This window comes from Corvus brachyrhynchos, unplaced genomic scaffold (genome assembly GCF_000691975.1).
Source record: "Corvus brachyrhynchos isolate BGI_N302 unplaced genomic scaffold, ASM69197v1 scaffold1, whole genome shotgun sequence".
Taxonomy (NCBI): domain Eukaryota; kingdom Metazoa; phylum Chordata; class Aves; order Passeriformes; family Corvidae; genus Corvus; species Corvus brachyrhynchos.
Window position 1 is genome coordinate 8,228,912 of NW_008237222.1, and position 18,597 is coordinate 8,247,508.

The following is an 18,597-nucleotide window of genomic DNA, read 5'->3' on the forward strand; positions in this document are numbered from 1 at the left end:
TCTTTCTCTTTCAGTGAAGCAGTAAAATATCCAGGGGTTCATGTCTCATGTTTAATGCCTCACAAACAAGCAACACTCCTGATGTGCCATAGGGGCCTCTGCGTTATTAATTTCTCCATCACACTTTTAGATGGATATCACAAGGTAATGATTCTCAAGTCCCAGAAAGTAGATGCTAAAGGACTCCCATTTTTGAGGGCTTGTTTCATTTGAATGGCATGAAGGCTGCAGTGTAAAATAGGTGGGTGCCCTTCCAGCTAAAAAGCCATCACAACCTTCACTTCTGCTTTCCAGCCTAGGGGCATTCACCTCCCATCAAAGAGTGGCCAGACTTCTGGAGACAGTAACCCTTTTCCCTATTCAATCACAAAAAGCTAAAGCTCATTTATCAGAGCTCCTAATCTTGATGGTGAATTTCCATTAAAATTGGCTTAATATTTGCTTGTTTACCAAGCGATGCAAAGAACAAGTCCAATTACTGTAACACACAACACAATGTCTGAGTAGAAGGAAAAATTAAAGTTTACATAGTCTTAAATTTGTGTTCACATCTACACTACTAGATGCCTTGAAAAGAGCTGATGTATTTTTATGTGAAGTCATATTGACCAGTATATTCCTTTGTGCTATTAACCCTTGTATAATCCAAGAAAGAAAAAATTACTTTAATCACTAGATGGGATCAAAGTTAGGTTTTTTTTTAAAAAGACACCACCTCCAAGCTGAGATACACTGATCATCACATCCATCCACTATTCCACTGTAATTCATAGCTAAAAAAATGTTTTTTAAAAAAAATCCTTGTTTTTGTTGGTTTCCTGAATTTGTAGACAAAGAAATGGTTGGACTTCTGTGAAGACTATTTCAAGTACTCACAAGTCCAAGGCAAAGTTATGGGCAATCACTGCATCAATATCACTAAATCAGATTTCAGTATTCTCAGAAACCTCTTATATTCCCATTGAAATGGAGACAGCTCCGCTTCTACCCCAGGAAACCATCATACCCTAGTGTTCAGATTACATTGAGGCCATCGCTCCACTCCCCTCACAGCCCCCAAAAACACTAAGGGTGCTTGAAACAGTTAAAGCCAAAACCACTTCAAGCTTCCACCTTGTTAACTTTCATTCCTTTGAACATAAACCCCAAGGGTTAGTTGCTTTTGACCAAACAATTTTTTCCTCCTCTTCTTTGCAGATTCTTCCCTCTTTCCAATGTACTCATTAACATGGGGAGATTTCGTTATGAGCCTTAGTGGATGCTACTTGATGGTTTCAGGCCAATGTGTAGGTGTACAAAAACACAAACACACATACATTCAGGGCCAGAAGCACGAAGATCTGTCAGCATTTGCTGGTTACTGTCCCTTTCCCAGCTCTGGAAATCCTTTGAAGCAGCAGCCTTGAAGAGAAACTCCTCTCTGTGGAGCTGCTGAGGCTTTAACTGCCCTAAAGCTAAGTAAAATAAAGAATTCAGAATGGAGGATCCTAGTGATCTACAGGGAAACAAGAATTCACTTTTTCCATTGGACATATGCTGCCTAACCTAATGAGGGAAGCCAGTTCACTGTACAGGACAGGAGACAAAGCCAAAGATTATTTTACTTTGTAACAACAGTTTATAACTACAGAGGCATGCTCTGGAATATTCAAACAGCCCAATTCATGAAGCACTAGGAATAATGTCCACAAACCTGTGTTGTTATATGACCTCTCTAACAGAAAGATAATTCTACTTTGCAAAATCTAATAGAATGAATCTTAATATTAAAATAAGGTACTACAGGATTGAAACTTAATAAATCTAAGTAATATTCTTGCTTAATTCTTTATGTCAGCAATTTTTATTTACTTTCTGCCAATATACACAAGAAAGCACTGTTCCAGACTATTAGGGGATTCATGCAGCGGAAGCAAAGTGGAATGACTCCTTCTGGTGCAATGGAATTTAACTGTGCGGTCCCTTTTTCTGTACCTTCTACCTGCAAAAATTGTTCTTCGTTAATGAGACAGCAGAGGCACAACAGACAACTCAAACCATTAACTATTAACTCAAGGGGGTCTGAAGGACTGACAACCCACTTCACATACAACATGGACAGTACTGTTTGGCAGACTGAGTACACAGAAACAACTCTGAACTGACTGCAGCTGAGTACCCTGCCTCCAATCCTGTGCCATCTCCTTTTTTTAATAGAGGCAAGACAGCCAGGAACTCCTTAACATCCACTTCTTGGTTGCTCCATTTCAGAATACTACTTACTCTGTATATGTGTATGCATACATACACAATTCTGAAACATTATCTTTCCCAAAACAGAAGACACTCAGATACAGCATTTAAATAAGTGACCAAGTTTTCTATACCATTTCTTGTCCTTTCACAAAATCACTTAGAGCTGAGTGCAGCCCCATTAAGGGCTGAAGTGGGAGAAGCTGGGCTGAGATTAGATGTGTTTTGCAATGAGACAGCCTCTGGAGGCCCTCCTGAAGCAGTTCGCATAACAGAAGGCACACGAGCTCCATTATCTCCTGTGGTAAATCTCCTTGCGAAACAATAGTTTATTGTTCATGTTGAGCCTTAGATTTATAGGTTCAGTCTGCAGTGTTTCATTCACACAGGTACAGTAAGATAGCTACAAAAGCCAGCTTCCTTGCAAGAGTCCATGTCTGCATACCACAACATATCATTTACTCTCTTCCAGAGAGGCTCTTCCAGAGGTACAAAGTTTACCTTGAGCATTTTTCATTTCAGGAAACATTTTACCTTGTTAATTTCAGGAGCTGGACTTTGATGACCTTTGTGGGTCCCTTCCTACTCTGGATACTCTATGATTCTGTTTAGTGCAACACACAGGCACTATGTTCATGCACAAACTCATCCCACAACTCTGCTATTAGTGAACTCCACTATTAGGTGAATCACAAGCCACAAATAAAATGCCGTGATGGAAACCCTGAAAAAAACTGCTTTGAAAGGACAGCAACAGTATTTCCTATTCAAAACCACTCACTCCTCAATCAAAGAGTTTGCTAACAAGCATTAATATAATGCAGTGTGGCCAAAGTTTTGTTACCTGTGAATCAACTACTTAAGTTACCCAATAAATCGTATCAGAAGCCACTTAGATGGAAGCTTGGATCATGATCACCTCATAACCAAGCTTTCACAGGCCATGGTAACTAGAGGTACTGGGGCTGCAGGGGCACATGCATCCAAAACTAAAAACTTATCATTTCCTCTTCAACTCTCATTCAAACAATAGTACAAGAAAATAAACTTTGGTTTACTTAGCAACGTATCAATGTCCTACTGTGTGGAGTATTAGCATTGGGTCTGACTGAAGAGGATAATCCACTTTGTAATTTAGTTAAATTACTAATTTTAACAAAGATAAGTACCCTGTATAATTTTGCAGTGCTTAAAGAATACATCCTTTGAGTATTCCGCTCTAAGAAACATCAGCTTGTTATAATATTTTAAATTTATGGAACATTTGTAACTGCTGTTATATCAGGAAAAATATTAAATCTGCACAGTAAGTACAAACTTTATATGAGAAAGTATACTTGTAAGTCCATGATGATCTCCTGATGTCTGCTGAGGCACTGACTTCCACAAAAGACACAGACAACATCTCTGGGGATAGACTCAAATGTCCCAGAAAGTGCAACTCAGTTAAAAAATAAAAATAAAGGCAACTAACAGAAAAGCAAACAAAAAACTGTCTCCACTCTATTGGCTGTAAAAAGAGATGCTTATCTGCATTCTCAACCAGGAGAGTGGTTGAGAACCCCATCTTCAAAAAAATGTCTTAAAAGCCCATACTACTAACAAGAGAATGTATTATTCCTCCCAAATGTGGTTTAAACTGTGCAGAAACAAATTTTGTTTTGCGCTGGCATATACGCTTTGAAGTACATCTCTGCTTCTCTAGAGGAAAGCAGGCGTTTAGGCTACTATAGCCGAATCCAATCCATTCAGAATATAAAATAAATTAAAACCTGCTGATTAGGAGATGTTAACAAAGTCTGTACGATGAAAGATAACATCTATATCCAAAATGAAAGATATGTTTTATCTTGTCTGTCCTCCAACTTTGAATCATTTTGACTGTAAGAAATAGCAGACACCAAGTAGGACGTGCCTGTACTTCCATCTAGGCCAGCACGGTCCAACTGGTGCCCATCGTCTGAATCTGGACCACAGGATGCCTCCATATGGCCTGCCACCTTTTCCTTGGAGGAGATAGGGAACAGCTGTTTGAGGAGCAAACGCTGCCTGAACAGCCAAACACCTCCTCCTGTGTCCGGCTGGCTCAAAGCCCAGAGCTGTCGCCGTGTTCCTGTGGAAGGCAAGGAAGGAATGGGAGAAGAAGGCAGCAGAACCTCCCACCCACGCAAGGACTTGAGCTCTTCATCTGCCTGACTCGGACAGACGCAACCCAGCAAATCCTGGAGCTGCTTCTGCCATGGAGAGGGGCAGCCACAGGAATGGCCCAACAAAGCCCCAGGATCTGCTGCTACTGTCATCAAAGCTGGGGGTGGGATATACCAGAAGTGACATAAAAATCAGGAATTTGGCACATGTTTGCAAAGTCTAAACCACCTTACAGTAGATACACTAAGTGGTACAGTACAAGCATACTGTCAATCTTCAATCTGCTGCCAGCAAAACAGATTAATACAATATTTTGGCCTTCACACAGAGGAAAAACACAGAAAAGCATAAATATATTTCACTATTAACTGCCTATTGACTTCTTATTGGTCAAGAAGAACTTGGGCATTGAAATCCACACAAAGCAAATTAAATAGCAACACTATTTTTACCTTTGCAACTGCCCACACAATGCAATTTTAAATCTCTCCTTAAGGTGACATGAATAGTAGACAAGTAAACAAAAGGGAAATATTTTACAGGGTTTACAACTGTGCCATCTTTCTTCCACCCATTTTTCACAGTGTTGCTGACATAATTTCTGAAAAAAAGCTATTTGACTGGCATGCCAATGAGTATAAATCAAGCAGGGAGGAAAACTGAGAATCCTAAAGACCTACCTTGTACAGAAACAAAACTGAATTCTGTTTCAAATACATTTGCTTTTGACTGCATATTGGTTGAAATCTTCAGATGCATTGAAATATTCCCTATTATATCAACCTAAAAATAATAAACACTTTCTGAATATTTGAATAGGATGTTTTAAAAGACAGTATAGTTGTCTGCATTCAACTCAAATATCATTTAGCACACAAAAGTTAAATGGCAGTGTCTTCAAGCCAAGAACAGAGACACCAGATGATGTACTTCACACTGACCTGGAAAATCATATGCTTATTGGAATAGGATAGATTAAAAACAACACAGAAAAATAATGTAAGAGCAACATAAGTCATATTGAAAGCACCATCACAACTTCAAAAATTGGTGTAAAAATTATGCTAGAGATGTGAAATCTCACCGAATATACCCAATATTGAAGAGTCACACATGATACCAGATTTTAAAGATGCTATAATATTATTTTGAAATCTAGAACTTGATGTGTTAAACATCCTAACTAAAATGATATTCCAGTCCCCAACAGCGAATGACTGGATTTTAGAATTTCATTCACGCTAAATCAATTAGTCAAATTTTATATGAATAATATATGAAATTTAGTATCTGATCAAAAGGGATTACAGCTTCCAGGAAATTAAGTTCTCTGTCCAGTACTGCACACAAACAGATCAAAACATCTTTAGACAGATTACTGCAAAGCTTGTATTCACAGTGGGACTACAACAACACTTTCACAAACAGTGTCCAGATGTCAATAAACACTAGTCAAAAAACTGTATGACAGTGCTCCTGTGAAATGCCGGAAATAAACCAGACTACAGATAATACCTAAAAATTATTAACAACTTCTACTGAAGAGATTCTATTAAAAAAAATTAAAAGGAGTGTGACTCATGGGGCAGTTTCTGCCTTCTTGAGTAAGAGTAGCTTGACAGAAGGCAAAGAAAGCACTAGCAAGTATTTGCTCATTAACTTTGCAAAGAAACATAAAACTGAGTCAAAGAAAATAAGTTTACTTGCTAAAATGTTACTTAAATAGGTGACTTTGCTTTCCCCATTCAGTAACAATTTTAGAATTAAACTGATCTCTCTTGTACTGGGGAGCCCAGCGCTGGACACAGTACTCTGGGTGTGGCCTTACCAGTGCTCAATAGAGGAGAAGGATCAGCTCTCAAAATACTGCCAACAATCCTAATGTAGCCAGGATGCCATTAGCCCTTTTTTCTGCAAGGACACATTGCTGGCTCATGTTCAGTTTGTACCCCAACATAATAATGGGATTATTTCACTCCAAGTGCAGGACTTTGCACTTCTTGCTAAACATCAACTGGCAGCCCATTTCTCCAGCCTGTCAAACTCCCACTGGATGGCACCTTCCCAGAAACTGAAGTGAGGCTGACAGGTTTGTAGTTCCCTGAGTCATCTTTCTAACCTGAGGATAGGAGTGGCATTTGCTTTCCTCCAGTCCTCAGGCACTTCCTCCCAATCATCATGATCATTCAAAGATCACTGAGAGTCAGAGTCTGCACTGGAAAAGACCTTTAAGGGTCACCTAGTCCAACTATGATGAACAGGAACATCTTCAACTAGATCAGGTTGCTCAGAGCCCCTTCCAACCTGTCCTTGAATGTTTCCAGGAACAGGGCATCTACAACCTCTCTGGGCAACCCATGCCAGTGTTTCACCACTCTTATTGTAAAAAATGCCTTCCTTAGTCTAAATCAACCCTCTCTTAGTTTAAAACCATTATCTCTTGCCCTCTTGCAACAAGCCCTGATAAAAAGTTGGTCCCCATCTTTCTCACCCCCTTTTAACTATGAAAAGGCTGACATAAGGCCTCCCTGGAGCCTTCTCCAGGATGAACAAGGCCAGCTCTCTCAGCATTTTCTCACAGGAGAGGAGCTTCAGCCCTCTGATTATTTCTGTGGCCATCCTCTGGAATCAGTCCAATAGGTCCATGTCCTTCCTGTGCTGGGGACCCCAGAGGTGGGTGCTGTATTCCAGGTGGGGTCTCACTAGAGCAGAAGGATTGAATCCGCTCTCTCAACCTGCTGGCCATGCTGCTTTTGATGCAACCCAGGGTACAACTAGCTTTCTGAGCTGCAAGCACACATTGCTAGCTCATGCTGAGCTTCTCATCCACCAGCACCCCCAAAGTCCATCTCTGCAGAGCTCTTCTCAATTCCTTCAACCCACAGCCATATTGATAGGATGGGTTGCCTCAATGCAGGTGCAGCACCTTGCACTTTGCCCTGTTGAACTTCATGAGGTTTGCAAAGCCCCACTTCTCAAGCATGCCCAGGCACCTCTGGATGGCATCCTGGTACCTGGGACTCCTGAAGGCCAGTCTTACTAGTAAAGACTAAGACAAGAAAGGTATTTGGTACCCCAGACTTTTACATGTTCTGTGTCACCATGTCCCCTGTCTATCCAGCAGCAGGCCCACATTTCCCCTAGTCTTCCTTTTGTCGTGTATGTACATATAGAAACCCTTTTGGTCACCTTTGATATCCCTTGCAAGATGCAATTACTGCTGGGCTTTACCTTTCCTAACCACATCCCTGGATGATTGGACAATATCTCCATATTCGTTCCAGGTCACTTGTCCCTGCTTTCATCTTTTCTAGGCTTCCTTTTAGTGTCTGAGTTTTTGCCAGGAGCTCCTTGTTGATTCATGAATGCCTTCTGGCACTTTTGCCTGACTTCCTGCTTTTGGGATTAACTGTTCCTGAAGTTAGAGGAAGTGATCTATCAATACTAACCATGTTTTCTTTTTTGGATTCTTCTTCTCTCCAAAGCCATATGCCATAGCACTCTTCCAAGCAGATCCATGAAGCAGCCACTACTGCTCTCCTGAAGTCCAGTACTGTGACTTTGCTGTTTGCTCTGCTTCCTCCTCTCAGGATCCTGAAATCTACCACCTCATGGTCACTACAGCCAAGGCTGTCTTCAACCTTTACATCCCAACAAACCCTTCCTTGCTTGTATGTATGAGGTCTGTGAATGCAAATAGCACCTCTCCTCATTGGCCCCTCTATTGTTTGGGTAAGGAAGCTCTCCACAAACCTTCTGGACTGCTTATGCCCTGCTGTGTTGTTCCTTTAACAGATACTGGGGTGAAGTCCCCCATGAGGACCAGGCCCTGCAAATGTGAAGCTATTTTTAGCTATCTGTAGAAGGCCTCACCCACTTCTTCTTGTCTCCTGATCACGCAGCCTAATAGCAGAGGTCCACTACAATGTCGACCATATTGGTATAGGTTCGGGTTTTTTCGGTTGGTTGGTTTTTTTTTTTCCAGACAGCTTGCTGGTGCTCTTCAGAAAAAAAATGTGGTCCTTCGGTGGTCCAAAGACTACAAGCTGAAAACACCATGTAAATCAATGCCAAACTGCCATCCTGGACAGTCCTGCAAAACTGGTGTTTTATCCAGGACACGAGAGGCAGCTACATACAGATACTACTTACAGAGTACCACTGAATGCATACAGCCACAGCAAAAGCTATGGCTAGATAATGGGCTCTGCTGGTTTCGGACTTACCACTTCAAAGATTTTAGAAGTCAACTAAAGTTATCATAAAGTTGTCTTTTATTTAGGTAGGGAGTAACAGCCTTTACTACAACTGGGGAAAAGATACAACACTGCTTCAAACCCATCGTGTTCAAAATGTAAATAGTTTGGGCACTTCCACCTTCTCTAAGTGCACTCCTTGTCTTCATATCTTGTTTTGATTCACAAAAACTTCTCTGTAGCTGACTACAAACAGGCATACAGATGCACCTGAAAATCAAACACAAAGACCACTGCATATTCTTTTTAAAAAGCTTCAAACTTGGCTATATTTTCTTAAGGAACATAATCTCACTTTGACTTGACTGTAAACTATATGGCTCCCTCTTGTGTCTATTATACCACATTTCAGTGGACAAAAAAATTTTAACATTAAGCCATAAATATTTGGGCTTTGTTCATCCTTCAGCAGGCATGCAATGCTCATAAATGCTCATAAGGAAGTTACAGACATACCTTCCTTTCTCTTCCCGAGAAGAGAAAACCCTGCATATTACAGAATTTCTGTTTGGTACAAACTATAAAAAAAAAATCTTGCAAACTACAAGTCTGCTGCAATGAAAGTAGTCTTTTGACCATTCCTGTATTTTGATACAAATGCAGAGGCCAAATGCATCGTTAAAGTACATCTGTAAGAACTTTTAACTATTTTTTAGTTATCAAATTACATATGTTTAGAGAGGTGTCAGTGCGGTTTATACAGCCTGGCTAACATGCTCAAGGGTTTATTTTTGTCTGCTCAACATCCCACCTGTTTCTGCTTATCAAACCAGACTACAGTTTAGCTTGCAACAGCTGTGAAATTCATAAATCTGTCCATTCTTCATATGTAGCCAGACTAAGCACTTGAAGAGAGTCAGAACTCCAGCAGTCACCACTACGGATAAGCTAGAGAAATAGAGCAGCACCTCTCAAACCATGTTTGAAACTGCACACCTATCAGAAGCCAAATTACTTTAAAAGCAGTCTAGCAATCCTATTTGGAAAAGAAAAAGAAGCATTTGAAGAAACGACTTGTTAACTCTTTTATTTCCCCTGCCATTAGAAATATTTTGTAGACTAAAAATGTTGCAATTAAAATATTTTGCCTGCACAAAGTAGTCCCTTTTTTAGTAGCTTCAAATAGCAAAAAAATGACTTTTATTTCGAGATGCTGCTAGCATTACTTCCTTCAGTAGAACAACTATCAATAAAGTAAACATAGTTTTAAGATTTTTGTATTACAAAGAATGTATTTGTACTTAAAATATACTTCAAAAGGTACTTGTACTTAAAAAAAAATTAGTCTGCATACTGAAAGCATTATCAAAATCCTGGTCACACAGGACAGCTTTCATTAAAACACTTTTACTAAAGTAGTAGTAGTACTGAATGAAATTATGGTATACAAAAATCTAACACTTATTTCATTGAGCTTGCAGAGTACACTGCCTTTCACAGATAAGTGGGTTTGCTTTGCTTTTTTCATTTATATGACAAATTTCTCTTTGGCCGTTTCTTCCCTTTTCCATCTGCTCATGAATTACCCTTAGCATTAGTATTTTGTGGGTCAATTTTGTTCACAAAATGATATGAGCACATGCAAGCTGATACTAAAATTAATTTCAGCTTCTATGAATAAGGAAAAATGGTACTTTGTTTTAGGGAAGAAAGAGACTTCTATTTTTTCTCTATGAACTTTTTTCCTCCACCATTTCATAAATTACAAGCTCTTATTTTTTGAGAGCAGAAGCAGAAGGCAAAAATGTAAACTTTTCCGTAAGTTTTCATCAAAAACATTAATAAAAGGAAAAAAAAGTAGTATTTGCCAAATAGGAGTAAAGAAACATTCAGCTGAAATTGTGGTTAAATGGCAGTGCTGAAGTAAGGCACCAAACAACCAGAACCCACCTAAAATTTAACTAATATTTATTACCTCTCATTCTACAAAGGAAAGTAAATAAAGCAAATGAACCCTACCTGATCTACCTTCATGCTCATGTTCAACAATGTGAAACAACAGCTATAGAACAAGATATATAACAAGAACACAAGACAAGCAATAAATAAAAAAGATAATTAAAAAAAAAAACTGATCTAGTTTTCTGACCATTCTGCATTTCAGAGGTTTTCTTAATCAATGTTGTGGTCACATAACCTCTCACGTAATACTACTAGTGCAGGATTAGTCAGGGAAAATGATGGAACTGGTCATAGTGATAGTTCAGCTGATTCAGATGACTCAGTTCTGATTAACCACTGCAGGAGCAGGAACAGCAGCTAGAAGAATTGGATAATGTTCCACAATATTCTGCTAATAACTCGTTAAAAACAGTAGACTTTTTTAGGGTGAAAAAGATGTTCTAAAGACAAAAATTTAGAAGCTCTGCTTGCGCAGGCAGTATACTTTGAGAAACAAAGTGAAGGCTGGAAGGCCAAGTGTGGACTGGCAGCCTAGGATAGCACATGGCAAGAAAAAAAGAGTTGGTTGAACTATAGTTTCCTGAATTGTGACACCTAGAAGGAAGAATTCAGTTCCCTTCTGATATCAAAGCCATTGTTTCCAGCCTATTCCTTGCGCATCTGATTTGGTTTTCACCCATCATTTTCAATTACTTCAGTTTTCAAAATGTATCCCTCTGGCTCCTTATACTCCATAAACTGACAATGTGTTTGAAACATATTCAGTTCTTGAAACACCAAACAGCTACACAAAATTATGTAACTTTTGTTGAATTAAAACAGTTAATAGAAGAGTTTGGATAATACTAAAGCAGAATAGAACTGCCTTGTGTATTCTGACCTCTCCCACGGCCAAACAAAATGTCTCTAGATCACACATTTGGGGAGATTCAGTACATAGAGCCATACGTTTTTTACACAGATTGTGCCACAAAAAAAGCTTTGGATGTTTGGATATTGAGCACTACCTTGAGAACAGCACATCAACATTCACTTACAACATGATATCAAGGTATCAGTCAGAATAACAGAGTTCTGTTAGAAACTCGGTTTAAATCATTACTTCAGAAGACAATGAAAAGTTCACCCATCTCAAGCCTCTCCATACCCTGTTACCAGATGGGTTTATCTTTGTATTTGAAAGCAATCAAAATAATTATGCTAAAAAGAACAGAAAACAACAGTTAATCCATGTTCATTGGAAATACAACATATGCAATGGTTTTATTCTGTCAATTAACAATTATTCATTTTATTTTGTTAAGTGCAAACTACACATTTTTCAAAGAATCATAGAGGCATAGGTTGTAGATGTCTGCAGGTTATGTAGCAAAACTTCCACCCAGCAAAATTCTAGAGACTGGCTAACAGTAGCAAGATGAAAGCAATGACTGGATCATCCCTTATCTCCTTTTCCCCAGAACAAAGAAATTCAGCTCCCTTAGTCTCCCATATGGATAAAGGGCTGAAGCCAATTACATCTTAATAGCTCTCCTCTGATCTCATTCCAGTTTGTCAACAAATTTCCAGTTTGTCAACACGTCTTTTGCACTGGTAGGCCCAAAATTGTACAGTATTGCAGATAAAGCCTCACCCATTTTTAAACAAAGGGCAGCAATCACTTCTCTCAACCAACTAAATATAAATATAACCAATAAATTTTTATATATCCATAAGCCTACTGAACCGCAAAATTTCAACAGTGGTTCAAAAAACCAGCAGGAAATTGCTTTAATGATTCAGACTTTTAAGGGCAATATACTTGTGCTATTATTCAGCATCACTGTGTTCACATCTTCCACAATAAAGATCACGAGAACAACATGTACATACTATATTTGAGATTCTTACCTGAATAACTTTGTAGAAATAGGCATACTGTCGAGCTGTATTTTTATATTGGCTAAAGACATCATGTATGGCCTGAGTTGATTGAAGATACTGTACTTCATCTTCTTCAAAATAGAGAGGAGTATCATATTCACTGGGGAGAGTCTGGATGTAGGGCAGCCAGAAAGAGTTGGGGTTGGCTCTCTCACAAAGGAGATGGAATGCCAGTGTTATATTGCCCATGGCTTGCAGAATTCGATCTTGAGAATACAGAGATCCTAAATTAACCAAGAAAAGTGAGGAACTGCATTAATTGTCCATGGAAAATCTCATCCTAGATTTACTTTAAATTAACATGATTAAATAATATGTAAGCATTTAACCAAAAAAAAAAGCTTTTTGGGTTTCTAAAATATTTAGCTGCCTACACTGCAATACTGCAAGTTTTTTGACACAGCAAATGCCTTGTGTACAACTGCATGATGAAACTAGAACAATATTCTCAATACCTCAGAACATTTTATCTCCAAGCATTATACAAGCTACATGATATGTGTTCAAAATAACACACACTTGTGGAAGATATCCAGTGCACTCAGCCAGAAACTAACAGGGAAATTAAATTCTTTCCACTGACACTTCAAGTTTCTAAGTATTCCAAACCTGACGGCTGGCACGATAAGCAAGCCCTGTAATAAAGAAGATCAACTAAAAAAAGAAAATCTCCTACTGAATGATTCCATAAATATTCATTTCTTGCTTAAGAACTTCCTTAAGCTCTTACCTAAGACTGAATTTTTAGCTGACTCAACCGTCATCAACAGTTTTCTAGGAACCCACAGAAACAATTCTTCAGCCTATAGAAAAGAAAGAAATGCACAGATCAATTATATGATCTGCCAAGTGTCTCAAATACACACCAACTTTAAATTACAAGTGGTTTACTTTTTTTTTTAAAATCAAAATCATTCTGAATCAAAATTCTTCCTTCTCTTCCACTGTAAGTTCAACAAACAACCTGTGTTTCATATTGTGGTAACCAAATGTTCCAATTTCCATTACACAAGGCTTTAAACACAGACAGACACAAAATAAAGCCCTTCCATTTTGGAGCTGCTAATATGTACAACACAACTTTAAAGCTACCAGATACATTATATTGCTAATAATTACATGATCGTGTATTTTCTCACAGTAGAGTTTTTTAATATTGGCTGGTTTTATTCTAGAAGAACTGTTCAGGATTTCTATCAATGCATTAACTGTGTGCTAATGAAGCTCTAAAATGATTAAACTACACTCATTTTCCAATAGTTTTTCTACAACAGCTGATTGGTCTTCAATGCTTTTCCCACCTACAAAATGGGAATGGGAAGACACAAATGCTTACCTTTTAACAGTTAGCTAACTGTGTGTGTCTATACTCCTTATCTGATGATTAAAAAAAAAATCCTTTACAATTATCATAGTTTGGGGAGTTTTTCATTTTCACTGAAAAATAGGTATTGCAAATACCTCTATCTGAGACAAAAAGACCAATTCTTTAAAAGAAGGGACATGAATGAAGAGGAGAAGAGACTAAATAGGTATTGCAAATACCTCTTTTTGAGGCAGAAAACCCAGTTCTTTAAATGGGACATGAAAGAAGAGAAGAAACTAAATAGTTAGAATACATGGAAGAAAGGGATATATCAGTGGGGTAGAGTACTCTAGTAATTAGGTAAAGAGTATAGGCAACACAGAGGAAAAAAGACTGATTAAAAATTCACAGTACTATCAGTAGTCATCAGAAATAATACTCAATTTTATCAATAATGTTATTCTCAAGTACACAAAGTTGATAATGTTTCAGAACAGCATAAGCAGTTAAAAAGGGGAAAAGGGTGAGCATGTCAGAGCTCTGTAGATACATTCCAAACATGATTTTCTAATCTAAGTCACATGTTCATATGCTCACCTTTATCTCTCTTGTTGCTTTCAAACCAAATCCCTCCTCTTCAAAGTTAGCTATTTCAAAACCCTCTGTGGATGCTCCATTTTCAGTTGCCCACTTTATCAATTCAGGGAAATAGTCATCTCTTTTTCCATCAAAGACAACAGACAAACCTATATATACAATTTATTGAAAAACAAATGCAGAAATAAGAGGATCCAGAAAGACAAAGGAGTTCAATATAAAAGCCCATGTAAAAAGCTATCGACTACCTCACAGCAGTGCTACTTTGAAGTAGCTGAGTCAGAACTGGTCTCTGTTAAGTGTTACTCAATACTATACAAATGTCATAACCCAATTTTCACCAAATTCAATATTGTGCCAAAGTGGCTCACCAGTCATCTTAAAAATGCAACTGCCCAAACTGAGCAGTAATGAAATATGAAACTCTCCTCTCCTTCCCCTTTTAATAAAAGCCAAAATATTACCAATCTTAGTATCAGTGATAAATGCAGTCACTACAACATGTTGATACAGACAAGGAAGAATTTGAGAGGCAAGCTGTAATTTCATTAATTCAGCACTGCAACTGATGACAAGCAGATCTCAAGCTCCTTCTTTCACATACAAGGCAGTTAGCCTTTTCCTGTAGCATACGGATCTAATAAAATATCTAAGGATAGATCTGAAATATCTAAGGATCATCCTCCTGACATCACAGAGCTCATCCAAATGTTTACACTTTGCTTCTCCAACAGCATGTTGTCCACCAGTGAAATCACAAGCCTCATTTGGTTAAGCAGAGGGAATAAAATATCTTTTGAGATTAAAATGATTTTAGGGAAGTAGCATTAGTTTATTTGAAATATCCCACTCCTGCCTCCAAATTTTGCATTTCAAGACCCAGAACCAATCAAATCCATAGTTAACTTAAAAGTGCAAGTATCATTTAGAACTATCATTTTTGATGATGCAGTATAAAAATTTATTAAGTATTTACAAAGTATTTTTTGGAATATAATGACCTCACAAACCTATTAAGACTAGTTGCATAGTTTCTACAGAACTTGGTAGGTGTTTATACTGTCCACGACTTTGCCCTTTTGATTTCCAACTTTTTCTACTCTATAAGGCTACTGGAAGCTTTTAACATCCAGCTTGTACTTGGGACAAGTAAGCATCTCTGAAATTCTACTTCTGTTCCTCATATACATTGTGGTCCAATACTTCCCAAACTTTTCCAAATTAAAGAGAAGACCAGCTCCTTTAAATGATAAGCACCATTGGTGAATAAATTGTTTCTATATGGAACAAAATATAGCTGTACTGATGAAATCTATATTTAAAATTAGCTTTAAGATTTTGCTAATGAGTCAAATGAGGACAATTTTAGAAATTAAAAATATTCAGTTATCAAATTAAGAGTTTTCTATACTGAAGACCATTCTAGTTCACATTCTGCAACCCAGTGTTCTAGTCAAGAAAAGCACAAACTGTAACACTTTTGGCAATATATATTAATTTATACATCTCAGAGCTCCCAACAGGAACTTCCTCTGCTAACTGTCTAAAGCCTTTATTAAGTTAGCAAACTGTGTAGTATTAACTACTATGTTCCATTAAAAATAATCTTGAAATATGCCATACTATTCCCACTATGTACACAAAAATGTTACATTAAAAGACAATTGTATATCAATAGGAGTGTGGTTAGTAGGTTTTGTATCTTCCAAAGAAAAACAATATGCTCTATTAACATAATACTGTCACACTAATTCTACCATCTCTGCCAGCGGCATCTTCCCCGTGGACCGTTTGACCTTTCTGGTGCAGAAGAAAGATACAGTGAAGAGGCCAACCCCAGTGCTAACTCTGCTCTTATCAACCTGAATTATGACTTACCTTAACACATATATTGCATCATAAAAACCTGGACATGTACAATAAGTTTACAGAAGTCATGGCACAGTTAAAAAATGAACCAAGTTCATGTCTACATCACTACAGAATGAAGTCACCCAAACAGCAGCATTTATTCTTCCCTATACCCTCAGCCAAAAAACTGATGTTCAGAGGTTTGTTAAGTCCTTTCATGAAGTAATATTTTTATGAATCAGTCAAAAGATATTAAAAACAGGTGTGAAAGGGAAATTTCAAGCCTCTTAAGTATTTGCTTTATCAAGTAATGCCATGAACTAGTCAAGCTCCATTTTTATGTAGTCTGGCTTTCTTGGTATAAAAATACCAGAGAAGAAAAAATTGTTTAAGACTTTTTCAGGTATGTCCAGCCCAAATCTACTCATTGCAAAGTTAAAAAGTTATTTCTCAGTCATTAAAACACATCAGTCATAAAAGAGGTTAATTTTATTAAAATTATATGAAAAGCATTTTTTAGAGCATGCCTCCAAATATAAACAAAATTAATATTAAAAAAGTGTCATCAACAGCAAGATGTTACAGACCATAATAGAGGAAAACTGGTCTAGTATGAAAAATAAACATACCTTGAACTTTGGAAAATTGGCAATAAAATTCCTCATTAACTGTTATATAATAAGCATTTCTTTATCTTGATTATGTGCTTCATTTAGAGCATATAGACTCATTAGCTGATGTATTTATTTTGTGCATTTATATATTTTCGTCATCACTTGATGTCCTGATGTTGTATTGCTGAAACCGTTTCAACATCCAGTAAAGTCTTGATGTGAAACAGTTACAAATTTAAACTCAGAATGTCCAGATTTATAGAGGCAGAGCAGCAGACCATGCAATCAGGAACCAAGGCAGCCTATTATTCTCTAAGGATTTTTACTTCTAGTCCTTGAGATTGTGATGAGAAGACAATTTCAAGCTCCTTTTTCTACTTATCAGACAGAATTCTCACAGGATCTGTCTGTGATAATCATTCAGAATTCTGAGTATTAAAATGGTTAATGCCAGTGGTGAAGCCCACCTGAACATTTCAGAAACACTTGCAAGCATTTCACATTTACCTTTTTGCTTTTTGCGAATTTTCTCCACAAGCGAACGGATCTGTACATATTCTTCCCATTCCTTACCAGGACCTGGGGGAGGACTGCTGCATTCTGGAAATAAAAATGTTTTCTTTAATAAAGTATATAATATACATATGCACACACACACATATATATATATATATTTTAACCCCAGAATTATGGCTTCACAGTAACTTAACTGAACCCCAATACTACTTGTCCTTCGAATATGTTTACATGGCAAACAAAACAATCTCCACTATTATAAACATCCCATGATATGACAGGTAATTAATTTAGACTTTTGAAATCTTCATCATATAACTTATTTTATTTTTAATATTCTTTCAGATATAAGAAATAGCAGATGTCTAAAAAGCTTGGAAGAAAAAAAGGTAAACAGCAAGGCCATTAAGTAAACAGTATCTCAGATAAGACAAACAACAAAAAAAGTGTCTGTTTTCAATAACTCAAGCAAAGCACTCTGTTTACATTAGTCTGCTTGCTATTCTTGCTGTAATGAAAGCAGATAATAGTACAGAGCATACCTTAATTAATTGAGAAATTTGCTGGTACATACATTTGACCTGCCTAGTCAATACTGTTTTCATAAATGCATGAGTAGTGGAGGGACAAGCAAAGGAACACAAAGACATGCTTTAGCTTTAGATTACATCCACAGTGTCTCTGCCAATATTCTAAATGTCAGTGTGTGGATTTCTTGATCTAAGCCATGTAAATCCAAGTGGACAGCTGAAGATTACCTTGCTCAACTGATTTGAAAAATCTTAGCATTGAATAAAATATGGAAGCTTGACAAAAAGAACAGCTGATACTTGTCTTTGCTTAGCAAATTAGATCTACATTTTATTTCTGGTAGCAAAGCAGAGGCCAATTGTAGCATAAGCATCAAACTGCTTAGCCAACTCCTTGTCTCCTCTTCATGAGCAATGCTAAGAAAAATTTTGATTTTTCTAAGCCAACATTTAGATGTGTCCAGAATATGAAAATCTGGACTTGTGTTTTAAAAATAACTATATCACAGCAGAGTTACTAATGACAGTAGAAAGCGTCAATAGTATTTTAGCATCATTGTATGAAATTATGCTCTGCTTTTCATATTTACTAGAAATAATGGATGAGTTCCAAGTTCCTCAACAAGTGAAGCAATCTCTGGTCTATACACAAGATCTAAGCACTACGAAAAGTTTCCAAACAGCAAAAACAATAAAAAACTTATCTAAGCAACAAAAATATC

General features: G+C 37.4%; 1 protein-coding gene across 1 annotated transcript in view; it reads right to left on the bottom strand.

Moving 5' to 3' along the window:
- SETD3 (SET domain containing 3) overlaps window positions 1–18,597 on the bottom strand; it is a 54,461-nt gene that overhangs the window by 18,801 nt on the left and 17,063 nt on the right. The window contains exons 3-6 of the mRNA XM_008629743.2: window positions 17,337–17,429; window positions 14,365–14,513; window positions 13,192–13,264; window positions 12,429–12,685 (exon numbers count right to left, since the gene is read on the bottom strand). Coding sequence (XP_008627965.2) covers window positions 12,429–12,685; window positions 13,192–13,264; window positions 14,365–14,513; window positions 17,337–17,429 — 572 coding nt within the window. The remainder of the gene's footprint in view (window positions 1–12,428; window positions 12,686–13,191; window positions 13,265–14,364; window positions 14,514–17,336; window positions 17,430–18,597) is intronic.